Source organism: Mesoplodon densirostris, chromosome 7 (assembly GCF_025265405.1).
Source record: "Mesoplodon densirostris isolate mMesDen1 chromosome 7, mMesDen1 primary haplotype, whole genome shotgun sequence".
Lineage (NCBI taxonomy): Eukaryota > Metazoa > Chordata > Mammalia > Artiodactyla > Ziphiidae > Mesoplodon > Mesoplodon densirostris.
The window spans coordinates 110,212,621-110,237,045 of NC_082667.1; the positions used below are offsets into that span (position 1 = coordinate 110,212,621).

General features: G+C 39.4%; 1 protein-coding gene across 7 annotated transcripts in view; it reads right to left on the reverse strand.

Moving 5' to 3' along the window:
* SIK3 (SIK family kinase 3) overlaps positions 1-24,425 on the reverse strand; it is a 249,774-nt gene that overhangs the window by 72,387 nt on the left and 152,962 nt on the right. For all 7 annotated transcript variants that reach the window (XM_060103060.1, XM_060103058.1, XM_060103056.1 and 4 more), the window contains exon 4: positions 6,536-6,697. In XM_060103060.1, the coding sequence (XP_059959043.1) occupies positions 6,536-6,697 (162 nt within the window). The remainder of the gene's footprint in view (positions 1-6,535; positions 6,698-24,425) is intronic.

Consider the following 24,425-nt stretch of genomic DNA (forward strand, 5'->3'; position numbering starts at 1 on the left):
GGATCATGACATAAAATTTGGGATTGACACGATGAATATTCGTAACTACTTTTTGTGACCTGTCAGGGACATTCTCAATCACCAGACTATGGAAGGGGTCTCAGAAATCCAAGGTTTCCAACCTTCGTTTTGAGATACAGATATGACTGTATCTTAGCATATTCATACTGGCGGCGAAAGGTCAATAGACTTACCAAATGTTTTAGTTTCTCACTTTTAAAAAATGAAGTAGTCTAGATCTCACTGCATTAAAGGTCAAAAATTTCCACAGTACCTCAAATCCATGCACTGTGGAAATTCTTTCCAAAATATTGGCTTTGCTGTAGCTGAACTTCATATCTTTGCTATCTACTGATTGCCAACTAAAACAATAACACCGGAGTGGAAACCATCTCATGGAGACCATTCTGGGAGTGACATTTAAAGAAAAAAGTTTCCAACTTCCTTAGGTTAAAAAAAAAAAGTTTCCACAATTTTCAAAACATTCTCATAACGTCTGAGTATTTCAAATAACTTTGCTTCAGGGAGTAAGCCAGCTACATTTACGCAATCTTTTATAAACACAGGAATTTCTCGAGTTAATTTTTTTTTTTTTTTTTCTGTATGCGGGCCTCTCACTGTTGTGGCCTCTCCCGTTGCAGAGCACAGGCTCCGGATGCGCAGGCCCAGCAGCCATGGCTCACGGGCCCAGCTGCTCCGCGGCATGTGGGATCTTCCCGGACCGGGGAACGAACCCGTGTCCCCTGCATCGGCAGGCAGACTCTCAACCACTGCGCCACCAGGGAAGCCCTCTCTAGTTAATTTTTAAGGACAAGAATTAAAATTCCTTTTAAATAGCAGTGCATCAACCATTAAAAATAAGGCAACACCAGTTTGATAGCTTAATATAATCCATCAATAAGAAAATCTGATTTCTCTATTTCTGAACCTGTCTCTGACTGGAAGTTCCCTCTTCCTGGCCCAGAGATGTGACCGGGTACCCAGTCCCGGAAGTTCCTCCTCGGCTCACGTCTCCTGTATTTGGTGCCCTTTTCTTCCTTCCCACATCCACTGCCCCCACCTGTATGCAGGATTCTACCATTTCACAGCCTTTTAACTGATCTTCCTATTGCTTTCCTGTCCCCGCTCCCTACTCCCACCCTTTCTTCCTTATCCGCCCTGAATCTGATTTATTAAGCCTGGTATTCAAACAATTTCACAATTTAATATAAATACCTCCCCTTCCTGCCTTCTCAGGCATGACTCCCCTCCTCGATCCTTCCCTCTCACCAAGCTTTTCTGCAGATAGGCTGTGTGCATTCTACTGCTGCTCGTGCTTCTCCAACTCAGCTTCCCACTGGAACCAAAATAAAGCCCCAAATCCTCACCATGTGCACAGGGCCCCACGTGAACTGGCCCTTGCCAGCTCTCTCATCCCATCTTTCCACTCCCGGCCTTATTTATTATCCTCAGCCATGCTAAACTTTCTCTTACCCCCTAAATATGTTGAATTCACCTGTCACAGGCCTTTGCCTTGCTCTTCCTTCTGTGTGGAAGGCTCTGACTATCCTGGTTATCCTCTCACAAGTCATTCTATCAGACTACTCGATATTACCATTTTCACAGCCCTTATGAGAGCTTGTTTATGTGTTTTCTATCTTTCCCCATCAGAATGTTAGTTCCAAGGGACTATTTTATCTGCTGCTGTATTCCCAGTGTCTGCACACAGCAGGTGCTTTACTAACATTTGCTTACTGACTAATCCTACTGGCATTCTCTCCTTGACACCCATCCTTAAAGAATTCTATTCATCCTTTAAGACTCACCTCAAGTGCTATATTCTCAAAAGGGTGCTTCTGGGCTTCCCTGGTGGCACAGTGGTTGAGAGTCCGCCTGCCGATGCAGGGGACACGGGTTCGTGCCCCGGTCCGGGAAGATCCCACGTGCCGCGGAGCGGCTGGGCCCGTGAGCCATGGCCGCTGAGCCTGCACGTCCTGAGCCTGTGCTCCGCAACGGGAGAGGCCACAACAGTGAGAGGCCCGCGTACCGCAAAAAAAAAAATAAATAAATAAAGGGTGCTTCTGTCCTCATCACCACTGTCTAAAGTTCAGATCAACAAAGTTATTGAGCACCTACTATAGAACAGGTACAATAAATGGGATATGCTTACAGTCCCTGTGGCATTTGTCATCTAATGAAATTCTGCAAACTAAAGTGGTTTCTCCATCCTCTGAACTCCTGCAGTAACTGGACTATATAATTAATGTGATAATGAATCACGATGTGCTCTGTAACATCTCGCCTACTGTATCAAACTGCAATTTGGTAGCTGTTGGCCATGCTGTCACCCAGGGATAAAATCGATGTGCTGAGAGAGCCATGTTGTGCCTCCTCCATCCCGAATCTCCTCCTTTGTGGATCCTCACACATCTGAGACACCAAGTGAAAGGTTAGAGACCAAGAATCCTATTCTTTTCCCAGCGTTGAACTCTCTATATGAAAGTGATTTGCATGAGTGCTCTTTATAAGAAATTCAACCTTTTAGCAAGTTAAAGGTGCTTTGGAAACTCTAGTGTTTTCTAAACAAGACATATTTGCATGCCAAATATGCTGAAATTAAATGATACACGTGAAAATGCTTTGCAAAGTACTTTTTATATATGTAAAGCATAATTTTGGTGTTATTTAACTTTTCAAAGCTCTAAGCATTTGCTGCCCAAATAGACTGTAAATTCTTGAGGGTGGGAGTCATGTTCTTAGCCTTCTTTTTTCTGTTCCATGATACCGGAGCAAAAAGCCTTTGTTAAGAACAGTGAAGATCATAGATAGCCACTCCAAATTCTTCATTCCAGACTTGGCAACTCTGCCTTTCAGAAATAAAATTCTTTATTCTGAAAACAATCAATGCTTATGCTGGATTACTAATGATAGAAACATTTTTCAAATAATTCTACAGATGATAGTTTTGTGACCAGCATTAAGAAGAAAGCATTAAAACCAGAAAAAAAAAAAAAGTATTCACCTGGGCTTCATTCTCTCTAGAACTAGCACTAGAACAAAAATTCATAGGTAAGAATTTAATCACAAAAACTCTTAAACAATGGAATGATGTTGAATCTTTTAATATCTGTAACTAAAACTTATCTCTCGTGTCCTGGGAACACGTATTCACTTGAGGAGGGCTAACATGGGCTTTTATAATAGCTAGATTTTTACAGTAATACCAAGTATTACATGTAAATTGTCACATTACTTCATACAAAAAGTAAACATAAATTCCTGTAAACACAAACATCCCCAGAACAACTTATTCATCTACTTTTGAACAGGATGCATAATCTTTTCATCAAAACCACTAGGTAAATATTGGATAAGGAAAACATGAATTCCTTTAATTTCCTGATCTGAATTTTTATTAATTCCAAGTTAATTTGCTACTATAACATATTTGATGATTTTTAAAATGAGGTGCTTAAGACTAACAATATTTTAAATAAAATAAAAAAACCCTCTTTTCTCTCTCATGTGTTTCTTTCATATACAGTAGTTCTTCCTTACTGAGATTTATAATAATTCATCAAAAAGACTACTGAAAAGATCAGGGATCTGAAAGTTACTTTTAGCTTTCAGAATAAAAAGTTGATTTCATTACTTATCTGAACTTATCCCATCAGAACCATCCAACCTACCTCTCTAAAATTAGTCATGCTGTAGTCAGCTTCAACTAGAAGTGTTCCTCCCACTGGTCCATTAAGTTCAAAGAAGGCCTGGCTGATGAGAACGGGTATTCTATCCAATTTATGTGTAGGAAGGGAAGTTCAGGCAATGACTGAGAAACTGAGTAATGATAGCATGTAGGAAAGAATGCAAACAAAGACAATGTCAGATACTGTAGCAGAGCACAAAACTAGGGGTGCTCATTTATTCTTTGCTTTGCTCTGAAAACAAATAATAAAAATGCAGACTTTAGGTTAATGAAATAAAAATCTTGACAAAGTATATGTATTAATACACAGAGAGCCCAAGGCTGGCTGTCAGCACCCCTAGGAGTCTGTAATTACACACCAACAGGTAGAGACTCATATTGTGACTGCATGGGTTTGTTTTCAACTATTAACAAAGAAAAGTATTTAAAAATCTCCTTACCCAAATATTTGTCAGTAGAGTGTCTAAATTCAATTATCCCCAACGCCTGCTTTTTAAACTTGGCTTCTCAACGCAAAAACTAAAAAGCCATACAAATTTCCCTTAACTAAATCAAAATGATTCTAAATTCAAAATCAAGAACCAAGGAAGCATAAAAATTTTTTCTTAGTCTTTGGTCAGTGAAGGTAGAATAAGACTGTAGCAGAAAAAGAGGGCCTTCTTTTTTTTTTTTTTTTTTGGTACGTGGGCCTCTCACTGTTGTGGCCTTTCCCGTTGCGGAGCACAGGCTCCGGACGCACAGGCTCAGTGGCCATGGCTCACGGGCCCAGCTGCTCCGCGGCATGTGGGATCCTCCCAGACCGGGGCACGAACCCGTGTTCCCTGCATCGGCAGGCGGACTCTCAACCACTGCGCCACCAGGGAAGCCCTGAGGGCCGTCTTTTAACTCACTACCCTAATCAAAAATCCAAAGAACCCTATAGTAACATTTGTGGTAGGTTGAATAACAGCCCTTCAAAGATATCCTTGTCCTAATCCATGGAACTTGTGGATGTGTTATCTTCTTTTGCAGATGTGGTTAGATTAAGGACCTTGAGCTGGAGAGACCATCATGGCTCATCCAGGAGGGCCCAATGTAATCACAAGGGTCCTTACAAGAGGGAAGTAAGAGGATCAGATTAGGAGTGGGAGATGTGACAATGGAAACAGGAGGTGGAAGTGTGATGTAAGGCCTGGAGCCAAGGAATGCAGGAGGCCTCCATGGGCTGAAAAAGGCAAGGAGATGAATCCTCCAAAGCCTCCAGATGGGACCAGTTCCACCAATACCTTGGTTTCAGCCCCACAGGATTCACTTCAGATTTCTGACCTCCAGAACTATAAGATAAACTTGTACTGTTTCAAGCCACTAAGTGTGTGGTAATTTGTTACAGCAACAATAGATAATTAACACATTTTATTATACTTTTAAGGACTGTGAAGCTTAGTAGGTGTTATTACCATTAATTTAATTGAAACTACAATGAATAATTACCAAAGAGGGTTTGAAATTGTCAGGCCTTTCCACCCTACCCACCCTTGTGAGAACTGTCAGCATCTAGAGAGCTTTAGAGAATATAAACCAGACGTAAGGGCAAAGGAAAAACATGATTTCATGTAAGATAAAGAAAGGATCTAATCCCTGTCTACTATGTATTGAGCAAATACAGAACTCAAAGAGCTTACAACTAACTATAAAAGTTCTAATCAGCCCAACTTAGATAAACAAAAGGCTAGGTGACATTCCAAGGATGTAAAAGTAGAGCCTGGAAAGTGAGCAGAGTTATGTACACAAAAGAAACTGTCAGAAGAATCAACAACCTACAAGGGTACACATAGGTACTTTGACCTATAATATAATATAAATTTGAACTCTCAATTCCCACCCAGTTAAGGAGGGAAATCTTCAGAATTGCTTCTTACCTAGGCGTTTCAAGACAGTTATATTCTAGCTAAAGTTCTGTTTCCTATATGAGATTCCAGTCCTTTTTTATCTGGAAGACGAGGGACATACAATGCAATACCAAAAATTGTCAGAAAAACAAAAATGGTTTATTTTCATATTTATTGTTTCTATATAAACTGCAGTCACTTTCTTCTATCAATAGGTGGTGAGCTTGCATTGGTTAGGCAAATGCTGACAGTTTACTAAAATTGAAGTATGAGTAGAGTGAGGCAGTGAAAAGTGCTTTTTTAGGCACTGTCAGATGAGCAGATGAATGAAATTTGAGGATAAAAAGAGACGGACTGCCTTTAAACCACTGTAAGATCTATTCTTCTTAAATGATCATAAAACCACAGTCTTAAGAATGAGCATGCTCTGTATCAGCAGTGACACAAATCAACCTTCTCAAGTGAAGGTGAGAAGGCACACTCTTTTATCAGTTTTTTTTTTTTTTTTTTTTTTTTGTGGTACGCGGGCCTCTCACTGCTGTGGCCTCTCCCGTTGCGGAGCACAGGCTCCGGACGCGCAGGCTCAGCGGCCATGGCTCACGGGCCCAGCCGCTCCGTGGCATGTGGGATCTTCCCGGACCAGGGCTCGAACCCGTGTCCCCTGCATCGGCAGGCAGACTCTCAACCACTGCGCCACCAGGGAAGCCCTTTATCAGTTTTTTTTTACTACTTTATTCTATATTTTATTCCTTATTTAAAAATTACTTTTTCTTCTTTCTTCCCAACCTAGTTGCATCCCAAACTACATGAAAAAATAGCATCAATGTATTTTGGAAGCTTATTAATTTTCAAGCCACACACACACAAAAATCCTTTTCATACTACTTCTTTCTGAATAGATGAAACAGATAATTCCTTGCTTTAAGAACCTTGAAGGAAAAGCTGCCTCACTCCTATTTCACATCCTCAGCATACTTCTCACCTGCTATTTTGATATTCAGATTGGCATCCAGTAGCAAATTTTCAGCTTTTAGATCACGATGAACAATATTCCGACAGTGACAAAAATAGACAGCTGCGACAATCTGTTTGAACTTCCGACGGGCCTCCTTTTCTGCCATTCTGCCGTGGGCCACCAGGTGGTCTGCAGTGAAGAAGAATACCGTCAGTTCTTGTTTGGGGACAGTGGTATAATTTCAAAAGGTAGACAGAAGGAGTGACACAAGCGGGCCCAGCAAATGAATGAGTCAAAGAAGTAAAACAAACAAATGGAAAACAATACACTTACAGTCCTGATTTGTATCTATAAAAATTCATGAGTAATGAGCACCCAAACTTCATTAAGTATAAATCCCATTACACATACATATGCATAAGAATACACTCACCCTACCATAAGGAAGGAAGAGCTGTGAGGGATGCACGTAATGGTTTTCTTCAAGGATCCTAACACTCAACACCTTCCTGTGCATATCTCCGTTGCAAAAGATTACATATACACAGCAAACATGCACATGAAGATAAGTATCAGCAATATTTCCTGTGCTAAAGGGTGAGTCAAAAAGCAGAGTCACAATAATCAATCATTTTAGGAAAGAATAGACAGAAATTAGTCATTGCTGAGAGGGGAAAACCTGCTTTATATAGGATTCTGTTTAGGCTAATATCTCTTCTGCTTTCTCAAAGGTTTACAATTTGACATAAAAGTGTACTTATTTGGTGACTATTCTCTGGAATGCACAGTAATATGCCTGCATCTTTACATTTGCATTACATTGTGCTTACCAAATATTTTTAAAACTATGTTATTAATTTTTACAGATAACATCAATAGAAAACCAAGTGAAGTTTCTACCACTTTCAATGAAATAATTTCATTGGCTATGTCACTAACTAAGGTATAACAAAAGAATTTACATGTGATAAACTTTGTAATTCTATAAATCAGGCTATCCTCTGTATTTAAAAAGGAATTGATTGACATATAATCAATGTCATAAGTTCTATAACATTTTTCTAATAGTGGAAGTAGGTTTATATTGAACCAATGATATACATATCCTTAACCCAGTTCTTCATCTGACAACATATACGGATCACCTGATGGGATTAGAAATGTCAGTGACACAGTTTGCTCTGTTTGAAATCTGTAATAGCTCATCAGCATTATCCTTAAATCAACTGATCCAGCTGGAAAAAAGACACATTTGCCATGATAAGCATCCTGAGATAGTGGGAAAGTGGAAAATTAGACAATATAAGTGTATTATTTGTTGTTTTTTAATAGTAGTTTCAGTAATACTACCCAATTGTTTTAGCACCATCTCCATCCCCCATGGGACCAGTCAGGTATATCTTTTCTTCATCACAAAGAAGAACTTTGAGATAAAACATATGCACCAGTAATGACTGACAAGATTAAGAGCTTAGGACAAGAAATGGAGGGGGGGTGGTTTGAAGAAGGGGGCAAAATGACAATCCATCCACATATCAGATTTTCAAATAATTCAAACTACATTCTGACCACAACGGACATTAAACTTTGGAGACCAAATACTATAGTAATTTTAAGAACAATGTTATAAGTAGTTTATTTAAATTATTAAGAAAGACCCCTCAAAGGAGTTGTTATAATTGTTAGCGTTATCAATGACCCACACATAAGATCTTTGAAGTATTTCCCTCAGAAACAATCATTATTATGGCCAAGATCACCAATTTGGTAGAAAGAAAGAGAAAACAAGAAGTCTTTAGCTTAGATGTTAAAAGGACTAGGATACAGCTTTCTACAGGAGTTTAGAGGTGGTGATAAGTGAGCCCACACCCTGCTATGTTTAGGCTTCTGGTGAGATCTGTCAAGTGAATTTCAAACAACACAAGGTCCCCAACTAGGGACAGGGAGTGAATACAAGCTGTTGAAGAACTGGACGTCCATCAGATGTGGACACCATACTCCACTTGAAGAGGCCATTCTCTCTAACAGTACCTGCGCTCCTTTGACCCATTATTTCTCTTCACCCAAGGCCTAATTATTCTAAAAATGTGCTTTAGCTGCTAAACCTTGTCTAATTAAAGAGCTTTGAAGAGACAGCTATTCTTGAGAAACACAAAAATAAACCCTTATGAAGGTTTACCATCAGAAGCTCATTTGGCCAAGCCACCCATTAATTAAAATGCCCAGGAGACATTCATCTGGCAGTAAACCAGAACACATCAAAGAGCTTCTTAAATACAACAGAATGATTAATTTAGCAATTACCAAAATAAGTGATTTTCTTTTATTAAAAAAACCTCTTTGGGGCTTCCCTGGTGGCGCAGTGGTTTAGAGTCCGCCTGCCGATGCAGGGGACACAGGTTCGTGCCCCGGTCTGGGAAGATCCCACATGCCGCGGAGCGGCTGGGCCCGTGAGCCATGGCCGCTGAGCCTGCGCGTCTGGAGCCTGTGCTCCACAACGGGAGAGGCCACAACAGTGAGAGTCCCGCGTAATGCAAAAAAAAAAAAAAAAACAAACAAAAAACAACAACAACAACAAAAAAAAAACCTCTTTGTATTTTCTAAGTACTTTGTTTGCCTAAAATGATTGGAAAGTTCTCAAAAAGGTTACATAGGCCAGGAGCTGGCAGAATGCAGCCTAGTTCTGTTTTATCTCGACATTGACACATTGGTTGTCCTTGGGTGAATCATTTATACTGCCAATACCGCCACCTCCTGACCTGCCAAACAGAAATAAATTCTGTTACATGCTATGGCCAAAGAAAGAATAGCATATTTGGGAATAAACTGGTACTTTGACTAAGAGTTATCATATATGACATAATTTTAACTTTCAAAGACATTTAAAAAGCTATTTTTTAAAAAGGTCCGCTCATTACTACACAAACACTATTTCAGCATTTGGTTAAAAGATCGTAAGGATCTTTGTTCAGGATTCTGCAGTGCTTGAAAGTGATTATTATTATACACCAATTGTACTGTCACACGGTTCTGGTTACAAGGTTATTTGTGATAGCACACTGGGTAAAATGGTTTAAACGATATAGTACTTTCCCTAAAGATACCTACAGTATCCCTGCAGCTAAGAATATAAAGAAGATACAGAATTTACTTTTTTAAAAAATGTGTTGTCTGCAAACGTCAGATGTTTCTTACTAGCCATTGTGTTTGATGTTTAAGTTCTCTCTTCTTTGGGAACGTTGTGCTCTTCCCCACATGCAGGACCTTCATACTGGCTCAATGTCATTCAGACTTTAGCCTCTGCTTTTATTTTTGCCCATCTTATTACCACCACCACCACCGCCCCCCCCCCCACCTCCAGCCCCTGTTAGTTTGCTTTCAGTGTAAACCTACAGGGTCTAGTGGGTGTGCCAGGAAGCCAGCAGCCTGCAGTGGTTTTTGGTCCCTGCTGAAATTGCCTTTCAGCTGCCTGCTGACAAATGGCTGCTTTATGTTCATGTGTGCTCCATAGGCAGGCAGCAAAAATTCTTCAAGTTCAAATATGACATTTAACTTTCAGCGAAGAAACCCAGAGCAGTAGTAGCCCAGCCTGGACTTAACACAAAGTCACTGCATTTCAATACATACTGGGGTAATTTCAGAAGGCAAATGAAACAAATAGCTCCCCAGCCACTCAACATTCAAAGTAAAATACATTCTGCAACTTGTCAGGATAAACCCACTTGCAAGGAACTCTAAAGAGTTGTTCTGGACAGTTTAGTGAGCTAGTTCTCCGAAATACTGGGCGAGATGCCACCCATACCTCCAGTCCCAAACACCCCACCCTGTAACCATGACCCCAGCCCCCCATCCACACCCCTGAGTCTAGACAATCTTCACTCCATCACAGTAAGTCCCTTTTCACCATCAATTAACTACTGCTCTATTTAGTTGCCATTATACCTCTGGGCAAATTTAAAGTTTTTCTCTATCACGGCTTCAACCATTTCAACCCAGACAAGGATGAGGTGACTCTCAATTAAAAGGAGAAAACGGTTCTCCTGTTTTCAAGCTCTTATCAAAAGTAAGGAGCCTGTGAAATAAAAACAAAACAAAACGACAACAAAAAAAGAAAAATGTAAGGAGTCTAAGTTCTCTTTCTCACTTTCCAATCACCATAAATAACTTGGCACTGGATTTCTGTAACCTTTTTTATCTGTTCTTCCTTACAAAATCAAAAGCAGTTAGTGACACTAAGGGATTTATATACGTCATGAGGAGTATATTATTAGAAGCGGAGGGAATGAATTCTGAAATTTCAAAAGTATTAGAGGGCCTCCCTGGTGGCGCAGTGGTTGAGAGTCCGCCTGCCGATGCAGGGGATACGGGTTCGTGCCCCGGTCCGGGAGGATCCCACATGCCGTGGAGCGGCTGGGCCCGTGAGCCATGGCCGCTGAGCCTGCGCGTCCGGAGCCTGTGCTCCGCAACGGGAGAGGCCACAACAGTGAGAGGCCCGCGTACCGCAAAAAAAAAAAAAAAAAAAAAAAAAAAAAAAAAAAAAAGGGAAAAGTATTAGAGCACCAACGTTTATAAAGTTTGCTTCATAATTCACTGCTTTTTTCACAGTGAATTGCTTCAAATTCACTGTTTGTAATTTTGTCCCAATCTGACTCAGGAAGAAATATCTTGTGGTACAGTTAGATTCTAACCTTTCAAAGAGCAAAAATACACATAAGGCAGTCTTAACGTCCCTAGACCAGCCTTGCTGGAGTGTCAGAGGCATGCCACTAATGGGGTAGCGGTGGGAAGCCAACATTTCTTAAAATAAGTCACTTTCCCACTATAAACAGACAGTGTCTCCATTTGTCTGCTAAGTCTACAACATCTAAGATCCAAAACACTAGCTGAAAATGAACATACCCTGATAGCAGGTCAAGCAACAGGGCAGAAACTTTTCATTTTTCATGATGAAGAAATAACCCAGTCTAGAATGGGAAAAGGCGGCTCATGTGTTAAGCTTAGGTGGCTACCTGGAAAGATTTCTGCCAATTCCAAGCTAACCACAGCTAGCAGAGTTCTTTGCTTTGCCACTCAGTTCTATCATTTCTTCTTTCTACACTCATGGAAACGACTTCCTGTTTATCAAACAAATGCTTCTTTCCAAAAGAGTCAGGGCGAGGCCAAGATAACTCAGGTTCCTGGGAGAAGGTTAACAAGAGTGCACTCAAATGTCACACTGTCCCTAACCCTCGGAGGCCCCAAGCTGCTAAGGACTAGAGAAAGAGGCCTTGTTATTTGGTTTTCCTTGCCAAGATTCCAGCTACCTCATACCAGGCTTCTTTACTTGTTGCTGCTGCTGGTTACCATCTCTTTTCTTCATCCTTCCAGGGGTCCAGGCCAAAAACCTTGCTGTCGTCTTTCATTCTCTTTCTTCCACACCCCACATCCAATCCATCAGCAGAGTTTAGAAACTCTGCTGTCAAAATACATCCAGAATTCAACTATTCCTCACCCTTATCCCCACCCCACTCTAGTGCCACCAACCTAGTCCAATAGCCATTATCTCCGTCCGGGTTTACTGCAGTAACCTTAGAATAAACTCCTAACCAGTATCCCTCATTCTGCCCTTGGCTCGCTGCGAGCTACTCTCAGAATGACAGCCAAAGTAAGAAGTCTTTTTTTGTTTTTTTTAACTTTTTTCTTTTGAAATAATTACAGATTCACAGGAAGCTGCAGAGATAGTACAGAGAGATCCCATGTACCCTTCACCCAGTTTCCCCCAACAGTTAAATCTTACATAATTATAGAACAATATCAAAACCCAGAACTTGACATGGGTACAATATGTGTATGTCATTTTATCACATGTATAGATTTGTGGAACTACCACTGCAATCAAGATACAGAATTATTTGGAGTTACTCAGTACTGAGTATTCTTGCAGGCATAAAAACAAAATGCCCACTATTACTTTTTTCTGTCCATCAAGTATTAAACTTTTTCCTTCAGGGTTCTGAGAAAACACAATTTCTTTCTGATTCACTTACAGTCACAAGATATGCTTTAGTTCTAAAAGTTTTAAGCTAGAACTATTTCTATTTTTTTCCTATGCCTTCTTACTCATACAAAAGAGCTTTGCATGTGACCGATGCTTAATAATTACAGATTAACTCAGGGAATATCCATCAGAGGAAAGACTATATATATATATTTTTTACTCTTCATCTTGCCACTAACAAAGTTTGTAAACTAAGCATGGTTTATGTTAAGGCTTTATAAAAAACAACATGCTATTCTTTTGATACAAAGTCTGTTTACATTAATGTATAAAGGAGGATTTGTTTTCTTATAGTTTCTTTAAAAAATACTTCTAGACTAAGTATAAGCCCAGGTAGCCTATGAAATAGGATCCCGTATATTCTTAAAGGCCTTTCAAGAATGTTATTCACACTTCTCAGATATAGTGCAAATGTTTCTCGTGCTACACCAATATACTAGCAAAGGTGGGTTAGCTAATTTTGTAATACAGAGATTCTTCCCTGATTCCTAGTATAATCTGCAGGTTCCAAATCCAGCTCATTCTTTCTCTGAAGCTTTCCCTAACCTACTCATCTACTCTAGAAGAACTGGTCCATAATTTGTATCTAGTGGCATTTAGCATATACACCTCTGTAACATCACTGAACAAGTGAACAACTGTATTACAGTTGTTTCTTAACATGTGTATATCCCTCTCTAGACCAGGGATTCTTAGTCCATGGATGGATTCCCATCCAGGAATCCTGTAAAGTAAAGGAAAATATGGAGAGTGTGCTTCCATTTGTGTAGTAAGGAAGAGGAAATACAAATATGTATGTGGGTATATGTATGTATATTTAATTTATATTTTCTAAAGGAAGTAATATTAAGTGAGAAACTTCTTAAAATGGTTACTTATAAGGGAATGGAAAAGGGGTGGAAGCTAGAATTTCCTGAAAGTACCTTTTTTTTATAGTTTTAGTCCTAAAAACATGTAATGTCTTAAATAACTTAAATAATTCAGAATTGAGTCAAAGAGAAGAAAAATTTCTAAAAATTGAAAGCAAATTGGAAAAAAAAAAGAACGTAACTCTGAGTTAAGTTGTGACATAACCAGAAAATAATTTTTTTAAGTGACAATTGAACGCAGTATTTTGCCTATGCATCTTTTTCTTTTCTTTCTTTCTTTTTTTTTTTTTGCGGTACACGGGCCTCTCACTGTTGTGGCCTCTCCCGTTGCGGAGCACAGGCGCCGGACGCACAGGCTCAGCGGCCATGGCTCACGGGCCCAGCTGCTCCGCGACATGTGCGATCTTCCCAGACCGGGGCATGAAACCGTGTCCCCTGCATCGCCAGGTGGACTCTCAACCACTGCACCACCAGGGAAGCCCGCCTATGCATCTTTAATGGGCTATATCTTGAGGACAAAAAGAACCAGTAGTCTCTTTAATATTTGTAATAATATTGGTATTACTTTGAGTCAGTCTTGCCCTCACTCTCATATTTAATATGTAATTACGTTAAAGTCATTTGAAACCACAAATTTTCAGCATAAGAGAAATGAGACATAAATACATAATATTCAGGAAGTAGAAACACTGAAATCTTAAATTTCAATTGGAATGTTAGTACAAACTTGTATTTTACTTTTCTCTCTATAAAACCCACACATTTGCTACCTCTGTGCCCTAAACAGGCCTCTAAGCAATGACAACCCAGTAGTAATATGAGCATCCCTAGGGGACAGGCTGAAGGAACCAGAGCTCCCAGGAGAAATGTTTGATTCCAGGTCTGAGACAGGAAGTGTTCAAGATAAGCCTGGAACATCTTACCTAAAAGCAAGGAAGCTATTAAAGACTAATGGGATCAGGGACTTCCCTGGTAGCACAGTGGTTAAGAATCCGCCTGCCAATGCAGGGGACACAGGTTTGAGCCCTGGTCCGGGAAGATCCCACGTGCCTCAGCACAACTAAGCCCATGTGCCACAACTACTGAGCCTGCAGTCTAGAGCCTGCGAGCCACAACTACTGAGCCTGAGTGCCACAACTACTGAGCCCGCATGCCTAAAGCCCGTGCTCCACAACAAGAGAAGCCACCGCAGTGAGAAGGCTGCGCACCGCAACGAAGAGTAGCCCCCAATCGCCGCAACTAGAGAAAGCCCACGTGCAGCAACAAAGACCCAAGGCAGCCAAAAATAAATTAATTTTTAAAAAAGAAAGAAAGAGGGCTCCCTGGTGGCGCAGTGGTTGAGAGTCCTCCTGCCAATGCAGGGGACACGGGTTCGTGCCCCGGGAAGATCCCACATGCCGCGGAGTGGCTGGGTCCGTGAGCCATGGCCGCTGAGCCTGCACATCCGGAGATTTTGCTCCGCAACGGGAGAGGCCACACCAGTGAGAGGCCAGCGTACCGCAAAAAAAAAAAAAAAAAGAAAAAAGAAAAGAAAGATATAAAGAAAGAAAGCTATGTGCAAACACACAGCTTTAAAAAAAAGACTATTGGGATCATGTCAAAAGAACACAGGAGTCAACTTAAAGAGGCTTCCGCTAGCTAAGTGGAGTAATTTGAGCATCAAAAGAGTAATAACTCAATGGACTGAAACACTTCAAACATGTTAAAATCTGTAAGTTCATAATGATATTACAAAATAAACAAATAAAATCAACTTCATTGGTCACCACTGGTGATTGCTAGGGTACCAGTTCATTATTCTGAAATTTAATACATAATGAAAAAGAATCAAGTATTTATTTTGCCTTTATTGTAGTTTCTAAATAGTTTATAGGCAAAGTTCTTTACAGAAGAATTAGAGCTAATAAATGCAGAAAGAATGAGAGAATTAAAAAATCACCATTTTGCAACTTCTAATGAAGTAATGTATTTATTAAGCAACTAAATAAAGAGTGACTAAAACATTTGATCAAAAGTGGATGAGAAACTTTATAAAAACTTTATGAAACTTTATACATCACTAAAAGTGGTGAAATCAGACATTATACAAATCCTGAAATGATGCATCAGTTAGACTATGATGTATTCCTCTCCCCGACCCCACCAAGGTGACCCTTATTTAACCAAACCACATTACAATAGAAATAGTGAGCCAGAGACAACATGCTGAATGATGCAATAAGGATCCAAATCCAGAATGTGGGAAATTTTACAAGATGATCCAGTTTCTTCAACAAATAAATGGCATAGAAAAAAAAAAAAGTGTGTGATGGCAGGAGAGAGAAGGGGTTGTTATAAAGCATAAAAAATCTAAGATACTTATCAACTCTGGATGTTTGGACTTCGTTGCATCATGATATGAATAAACTATAAATATATGTTTTGAGACAATTGGAGAAAGCTACGAAACATGGCCTGCCTATTAGTTAATTTTGTTGGCTTTAAGAATGGTATTATAGACTTTAGTTGATTATGAAGGATTAGCTGATACTGGATTTACTCTCCCACTTTAACCAACTGTAAAATTTGGACTGTTTGCAGACATTGGGCAATAACCAACAAAAGGTTATGATTCTTCAGAGGAAGAAAGCACAAGAGTTGAGCCCCGTATTCACCCCAAACCACAACCTATGAAAACAGATCAGAGTTAGGGGCTGGTAAGGCAGTTAGAATTTGGGTGGCAGGAGAGCAGAGAAGGAGAGAGAAGCAGAGGAGGAACATCAAAAGTTACAAAAGAACTTCTGATGAGGTCTTGGACAACTCTCAAACTAGATACGAGCAAAAGTAAGACTATAAAAGGCCTAGCGTTAAAAAGTTGCTGGGAGGATGAAAGCTAAAGAGAAAATTTTAGAGATTATACAGTGCACAGGGGAGATACAGCTTACAAGGCAAGACCTTGGTGAATATTCTACATACTCAGTGGAGAGCCCAGAGGACAACACTCTGGGAGTAAGGGCTGTGCCATGGGAGTAAGGGCAAAACTAAAACAGAACCAACATAACAATGCCTAAAACTAATAAGCCTCAGCATGATCAAGTTGATCCATCATAATTCAACCTCCTGCCAGAACAAACTCAACACTGTAGAAGAGAACATAATCCAGAGTCTTTATAACGTGTCACTCTTAATACCCAGTATTCAACAAAAAAATTACTAGACATGGGAAGAAGTAGGAAAAATGACCAATAATCAAGAGTTTAACGTCAACAGAAGCAGAACCAAAGATGACTTGGATATTGGAGTTAGCAGGCAAGGACTTCAAAAATGACTGTGATTAATACATTAAAGAAAACACAGGGAAAGATGTACAAAAAGGATAAGATGGAACATGTCAAAGGAGAATCAGTCTCTAAAATATATATAATTTATAGGGACTCCCCTGGTGGCGCAGTGGTTAAGAATCCGCCTGCCAATGCAGGGGACACAGGTTCGAGCCCTGGTCCGGGAAGATCCCACATGCCGCGGAGCAACTAAACCCATGTACCACAACTACTAAGCCTGCGCTCTAAAGCCCGAGAGCCACAACTACTGAGCCCGCGTACCACAACTACTGAAGCCCGTGCGGCTAGACCCTGTGCTCCACAACAAGAGAAGCCACTGCAATGAGAAGCCTCTGCACCGCAACTAAGAGTAGCCCCCACTTGCCGCAACTAGAGAAAACCCGTGCGCAGCAACGAAGACCCAACACAGCCAAAAATAAATAAATAAAAATTTAAAAAATATATAATTTATAAACATATTCTAAAATGGCAAAACACCGGAAATTGAGAACTTATTGGATAGGTTCAACAGCTGGCACAGCAAAAGACAGGATTAGTGACCTTGAAATAAATATTATTGTTAAGTTTTTTAAAATCCTTATATGCAAGAGAAAATATTAAGTATTTATATGTGAAATGATATGATTTCTTGATTTGCTTTAAAATACTTATAACCAAAAAAAAGTTGGGGGAAAGGATGAAACAAAACCAGCAAAATATTGATAACTATCAAAACTAGGAGATGAGTACATCAGAGTTTATTACACTATTCTCTTTCCTCTTACATATATTTAAAAATGCCTATAAAAAGAAGTTTTTAAAAATGAAATCTATCATTTGCACACCTATTTTCGTAACAGCATTATGTGCAATAGCCGAAAGGTAGAAACAACCCATGTATCTATCCATCCACAGATGAATTTTAAAAATGTAGTATGTACATACAATGGAATATTACTCAGCTTTAAAAAAGAAGGAAATTCTGACACGTGCAACAACATGGATGAAGCTTGAGGACTTTATGCTAAGTAAAATAAGCCAGTCGCAACAGGACAAATACTGTATGATTTCACTTATATGAGGTACCTGGAGTAGTCAAACTGAGAGAAAGAACACAGAATGGTAGTTGCCAAGGGATGCGAGAAAGGTAAATGGGGAGTTGTTATTTAGTGGGTACAGAGTTTCAGTTTTGCAAGATGAAAAGAGTTTTGTAGATGGATGGTGGTGATAATGCGAAATAATTAACACCACTGAACTATATACTTAAAAACAGTTACAACAGTAAATTTTATGTTATGTGTATTTTACCACAGTTTTTTAAAAAAAAACAAAATCTCTCTCTCTCTCTCCCTCTCTCCCTCTCCCCCTCCCTACCCCTCATGCACACACACACAGACACCAGCCCAGAAAATATCTTCAGGATATCAAAGTTTGAAGGCACACTGAAATAAAATGCACTAATTCCAAAAAATGAGCTAAAAATCTCTTTATATGTCAAGTATTTTAAAATATTATGACTAAAATATATTTTTCTAAAGTTTCACTTTGTCAGAAAAGACTTCATTTCCATTCAAAAAAAAAAACAGTTCAGAAAACCCTCAGAAAAAATATTAATACAGGAGCCAGGTAAAAATATTCCTTTTGCTCATTCTCTGGGGCATTTATTTTTACGTCATGATAGAACCAACAGGATGGTCAGACGACAACCATGAATTGATATCTGGCAGTAAAGTGAGGTCATCAAACTGTAAGTTTCTAAGCACTAAACACAGGTGGCTTCATCATATACCTTGGGCAGGTTACAAACATAAATGCTAAAGTCATGTCTGATATTGAGAAAATAAAACCAAAAAATGAAGAATAATGAATGGGAAATTAATTAGGGAAGGAGACGGAAGTAAATTGTTTTAATTTAGGATGACTGAATGAAATTCAGTGATACAGTTATTTGCTTCTGTCAGTAAAGTCTTAGAAAACAGCTAGTTCTTGTAGCCAAAGGGAGTAAATAATTTAGTGAGGAAACAGTATTTTAGTTATAAAAATATATAGAATGTCATGAGGATTAAATAAGAAAAGCATGTTACAACAACAACAAAAGCACCACCCAAAACACAGTAGTGTGTTCAAATAAACAAATGTGATAGTGTTCTCAAACATTTAGGAGGTTGAAAGATAACATACGTAACACTTAACACAATATCTGGTACAGGATGGTTATACAATTTAGTCTTTTCCATTCTCTGCTCTGTGAGTCTGAGGGTCCCATAGCATAAATAGACGGCTTTGCGAGAAGTTCCGGGTTCCATACATGTTGACACCTTTAGGAAATATCATTTTTAAGGCACTGAGAATGTCCATAATAAATCATACACACTTCAACACAGTACTGTTAAGTTAATAAATTATTTTAAATGCTCATGAGTTCTGCGTGGTATTCAGGAAACTTTTCTTGATAAAGTGCTGGATTTATAACTTCATAGTCTCAAACAGGAAGTTTGGGGATATATATCTAAAGAAATCATACTGTGGAAGTTTTAAATTATGAGTTTAGTGGTTTACAGAACTAACCAGTTTCTCAATTCTGTTTATAAAATTAAACAAACCCACACAGTCATGGCTGCTCCTTTATAATGCAGTGTCAAATAATCATTTCAATAAATCAATTGAATGAATAATAAATTCTCATTCAATAATCATTTATTGAAGCCTATTACATTGCTTAGAATTCATAATCTTTAATGGCTTCCTCTGCAGTTACCCAGAAAACAAAAAGGTGTTTTCCTCCCATGTCAAAAACTCATTTAACTAAAATATGTTATGGAATAACATGAAAATTCCATGCTTGACTTCGTTATACTTCACTGTGATACAATGAAATAAATATACTGAGTGCCTACTATATGTTAGACACTGCATTAAATAGTGAAGATACAGATGAATAAGATTCAAATGTCACAATCTGCAGTCTAGTGACATTCTTTCGTTCAGTTAGTCTTTCATTCAACTGATGAATAAATATTTAATGAGCATGTATTCTCCACAGGCACTTTTCTAAGTACTAGAGATTTATTAGCAAGGCCCAAAAGTTACAAAGTCCTTACTCTTAAGAGGCTTATATTTTAGTGAGATGAGACAATAAGCAAGCAAACAAACAAACAAACAAATAAACGTCAGTTGGTGATAAGGACCAAGAAGAAAAATAAAGCAAGGAAGGAAATGCAGAGTAGTGGGCCAATAGGAAGAGTGAGATTTCAGACAGCATGGCAGGCAAAGACCTCTCTAATAAGGTAACATTTGATAAGAGACCTGAAGGAAATGGAAGAGAGAGCCATGTGGATATCTGGGGAAAGAGTATTTCAGGAAGAAGAAATGGAATATGTCAAGGCCTTAAAGTGAGAACATATCCAGAGTTTAATGAACAAGAAAGAGATGCCAATATGCCAATATGAAACGGGGGAGAGTACTAGGTGCTAAGGTCAGAGAGATAGCTGGAAACCAGGTAACATAGACGTTTATAGACTATGCATTTATTCCAAACAGATGAGAAAGCCAATAGAAGAGAAAGCAGAGTGGGAAGATTCCACTTTCATTTTAAAAGAATCACTCACTGCAATAGAGGAATCAGGGCAAACTCAGGGAGCCTGGTTAAAGGCTATTGCCGTAACCCTAGCAAGAGATACCTATGACTTCGGTCAGATTGGTATTGGTGGAGGTGGTGGTAAATGACAAGGTTCAGCATATATTCTGATGGTAGAGTCACCCAGATTTACTGACGGATCGGGCCCGAGGTATGAAAGCAAAAGAGAAATTAAGTATGACTCTATAGAAGTTTTTGGTGTGAGCAACTGGATACACAGAGTTGCCACTATTGAGACAGGAGAGACTGGTGAAAAGAAAAAGTTGGTGAATGGAAATCAAGAGTTCAGTTTACATATGTTAAGACTGCGACATCCATTAGACATCCAAGGGGAGATGTCAAGTAAACAGCTGGGTATATAAACCTAGAGTTCAGAGGACAGGTCAGACTGGAGAGTTAAAATCTGGAAGCCATGGGACTTCCCTGGTGGTCCAGTGGGTAAGAATCCGTACTCGCAATGCAGGGGGCCTGGGTTTGATCCCTGGTTGGGGAACTAGATCCCGCATGCATGCCGCAATTAAGAGTTAGCATGTTGCGGGCTTCCCTGGTGGCGCAGTGGTTGAGTCCGCCTGCTGATGCAGTGGACACGGGTTCCTGCCCCGGTCTGGGAAGATCCCACATGCCACGGAGCGGCTGGACCCATGAGCCATGGCCGCTGAGCCTGCGCGTCCGGAGCCTGTGCTCCGCAACGGGAGAGGCCACAACAGTGAGAGGCCTGCGTACCACAAAAAATAAATAAATAAATAAAATAAAAATAAAGAGTTAGCATGTTACAACTAAGAAGTCCGCATGATGCAACTAAAAAAAAGATCCCACATGCCACAACTGAAGAACCCATGTACCACAACTAAGACCTGGCACAGACTAAACAAACAAACAAATAAATAAAATATTTTTTAAAATAAATAAATACAATTTGGAGGCCAGCAGTTTCATGGGCCATAAAAATCAATTAGGGGGTAGATGTGCATAGAAGAAAAGAGGTCCAAGGACTGCACCAAGCAGCACTCCAAAATTTAGATGTCAGGAAGATGAGGAGGATCTGGCAAAAGAACCACTAGAAGAAAAAGTGATCAGTCAAGGGACTACTGTCTAAATTACTCAGTCTAGTGCCAGTAAATGACACAGAAATACAAAAGAAAAAAACTTAACTGCAAATAGTGCTAGAGTAGAGGTATGCTCAAAGGAAGAAGGAAAAAGGCAATAACTCTCGAGCACAATCAGGGCAGAGTTCACAGAAAGCATAACATTTGAGAAGGGTCATGAACGTTGAGTAGCAATTAATAAAGCAAAGAAGGATAGCTGGGCTTTTGTATCTTGTGTTCTGACACATCATATGGATAATCAGCCTTCCAACCAATTCCTCTGAGGACAATCCCTTTATAGACCTTGTGAAGAAAAAAAGGACAGTATTCTACAAGAGATCAGGAAGTAATGTAAACTTGTCTGAGTCCCCACTAGCTTCAGACTACCATGGGACATGCTAGCGTACCTGGTAAACCCCTTTCTGCCTCTCTTGCCTTCACAACCTCTAGCTAGCAAGGCTTTGAGCCTTCTACATTCATTTCCTACCAAAATTACTATTTTTATTGGTGACAACACAACTGGGCATGGGTTTTTTTGTCTTTCATTCCAAATCAAGTCAGCTGCCTCTGGCAACAAAGATGCTTGTTTTAAGGCCAGCCCAGCCTTGGATTACATTATGTTTCCCCCTGGGGAAGAGGTGCAGGCTGTAGGGGCTCAGGCAAGAAAGCCACAGACTCCCACTGTTCCTACCACAAGTTCAAAAGATTTTCATGAATTAAGCTTCTCCATTTGATGTTTGCTACTGGTTCATTTTCAGAGCCCTAAATGGGTGTTTCTAACAATTTTGTCTAGTTTTATATTTGTTCTTTGGAGAGAAGATATTCTTAACTCTGTTACCATCACTTTTTATTTTAATATTTATTTTATTATTTATTTGGTTGTGCTGGGCCTTACTTGCAGCAGGCAGGCTCCATGGTTGCAGCTTGCTGGCTCCTTAGTTGTGGCACGTGTGCTCCTTAGTTGCAGCCGACAGGCTCCCTAGTTGTAGCTCACCAGCTCCTTAGTTGTGACAGGCAGGCTCCTTAGTTGTGGCATGCAAACTCTTAGTCGCGGCATGTATGTGGGATCTAGTTCCCTGACCAGGGATGGAACCCAGGCCCCCTGCATTGGGAGCGTGGAGTCTTAACCACTGTGCCACCAGGGAAGTCCCACCATCACTTTTATTTATCTTATTTTCAATTGCTACGTCTGTACATATTTTAGAATTCATTTATTATATAACATTTATGCACTCATACCTCACCCCGTTACATTCTGATTTCTATTCTTATTACACTAGTGAAACAGCTCTCTTTAAGAATACTGAGAACATCTTTGTCTCAAAGCCAGAAATTACCTTGCATTTCTTATGTTTGACTTTTCTACAGCATTTAATACTGCTCCTTTTTGAAATTCCTATTTTCCTTGGTTTTTATAACACCACAGTCTTATTTCATCGACAGTGGCTTTTCATATGGCTCCATTTTCAACTTAAATACTGATGGTAAGAAGGGTTTCATCCTTAAACCTATTCTTTCATCTTTAAACATACTGATGACCAACTACCATCTATCTGCTGATGGAAACAATATCCCTAGGCTCTATCTTATCCCTGATTTCCAGATTTCTATATCCAATTACTTGATGGACAACTTTCACCTAACTGGTGCCTCAAACTAAATATGTCTAAAACAACACACTTCATCTGATCTGTTTTTTTTTAATTTATTTAATTTATTTATTTTTGGCTGTGTTGGGTCTTCGTTATGGTGTATGGGCTTCTCATTGCAGTGGCTTCCCTTGTTATGGAGCACAGGCTCTAGGTACGTGGGCTTCAGTAGTTATGGCACGCAAGCGCAGTAGTTGTGGCTTGCGGGCTCTAGAGCACAGGCTCAGTAGTTGTGGCACATGGGCTTAGTTGCTCCGTGGCATGTGGGATCCTCCCAGACTAGGGCTCAAACCCATGTCCCCTGCATTGGTAGGTGGATTCCTAACCCCTGGGCCACCAGGGAAGTCCCATCTGATCTGTTTTTAACCCTGGTATTCTTTATCTCAATAAGTGACACTACTACTGTCAAAAACAGGATCAGAAATCTAAAAATCATCTTACTACCCTCTTATGCATTTTCTCCTTTACCTAGCACTGTACTTCCCAATAGTTTAGTAACCTTTGATATGCTTAATTAATCTAAAATTTCAGGAATACTGCCTACTTCTTTTACATAAACAATGATAAAATAAAAAGCCTTGAGGAGAAAAGGTGAAGTTGTTATTATATAAGTAGAGGAAATGCTATTAATTTATACATACTAGCTCTGCAAACAAGCTATTGCCTATGCCTAAATCTCACGGTAATAATACCCATCTAAGAAAATCTGTCTCACCCTCTTTTTAAATGGGGACTTATAACAAGAGGGTAAAAAAGACTTCATGTTAAGATTGTTTTGCTGCTATGTCTATGACCTATTTTCAAAACAGAAATTTGGTTTATAGTTATAATCAAAGATCCTCCCAGAAACACTTTATTGAAGTCATTCTATATGGAAGAACAGATTCTTCAATCTGGTGAATGGGAAAGAACATATACTCTGGAGTCAGGTAATCCTCAGCTCTGTTACTGATTAGTTATAGGACTTTGGCAAATTATTTAGTGTTCCTGAACTCCAGTTTCTTTGTCTGTAAGATGATGGCAAAAATATCTATGTTACAAGATTACTGTGAAGTTAAAATGAAAAAGATGAAGTCACTACCTTACTTCAATATGTCATCATTCTTAAGTATTACTGTACAGTCTCCTAACTGGTCTTGGAATGTTCCATCCCAATTCTTCCTTATATGGCAATGATTCAAGATAAAATTCAATTCTTTTACATGGTTGGTTCATTCATTCATTCACTTACTCTTTCAGTAGTTACTGATCATTTCCCTCAGTAATATGAGTCCAGCAGTATGAACTGGAGAGCAAGGGGAGCCATGGAGTTAAATGGTGAGCAAAAACAGACATGGCCCC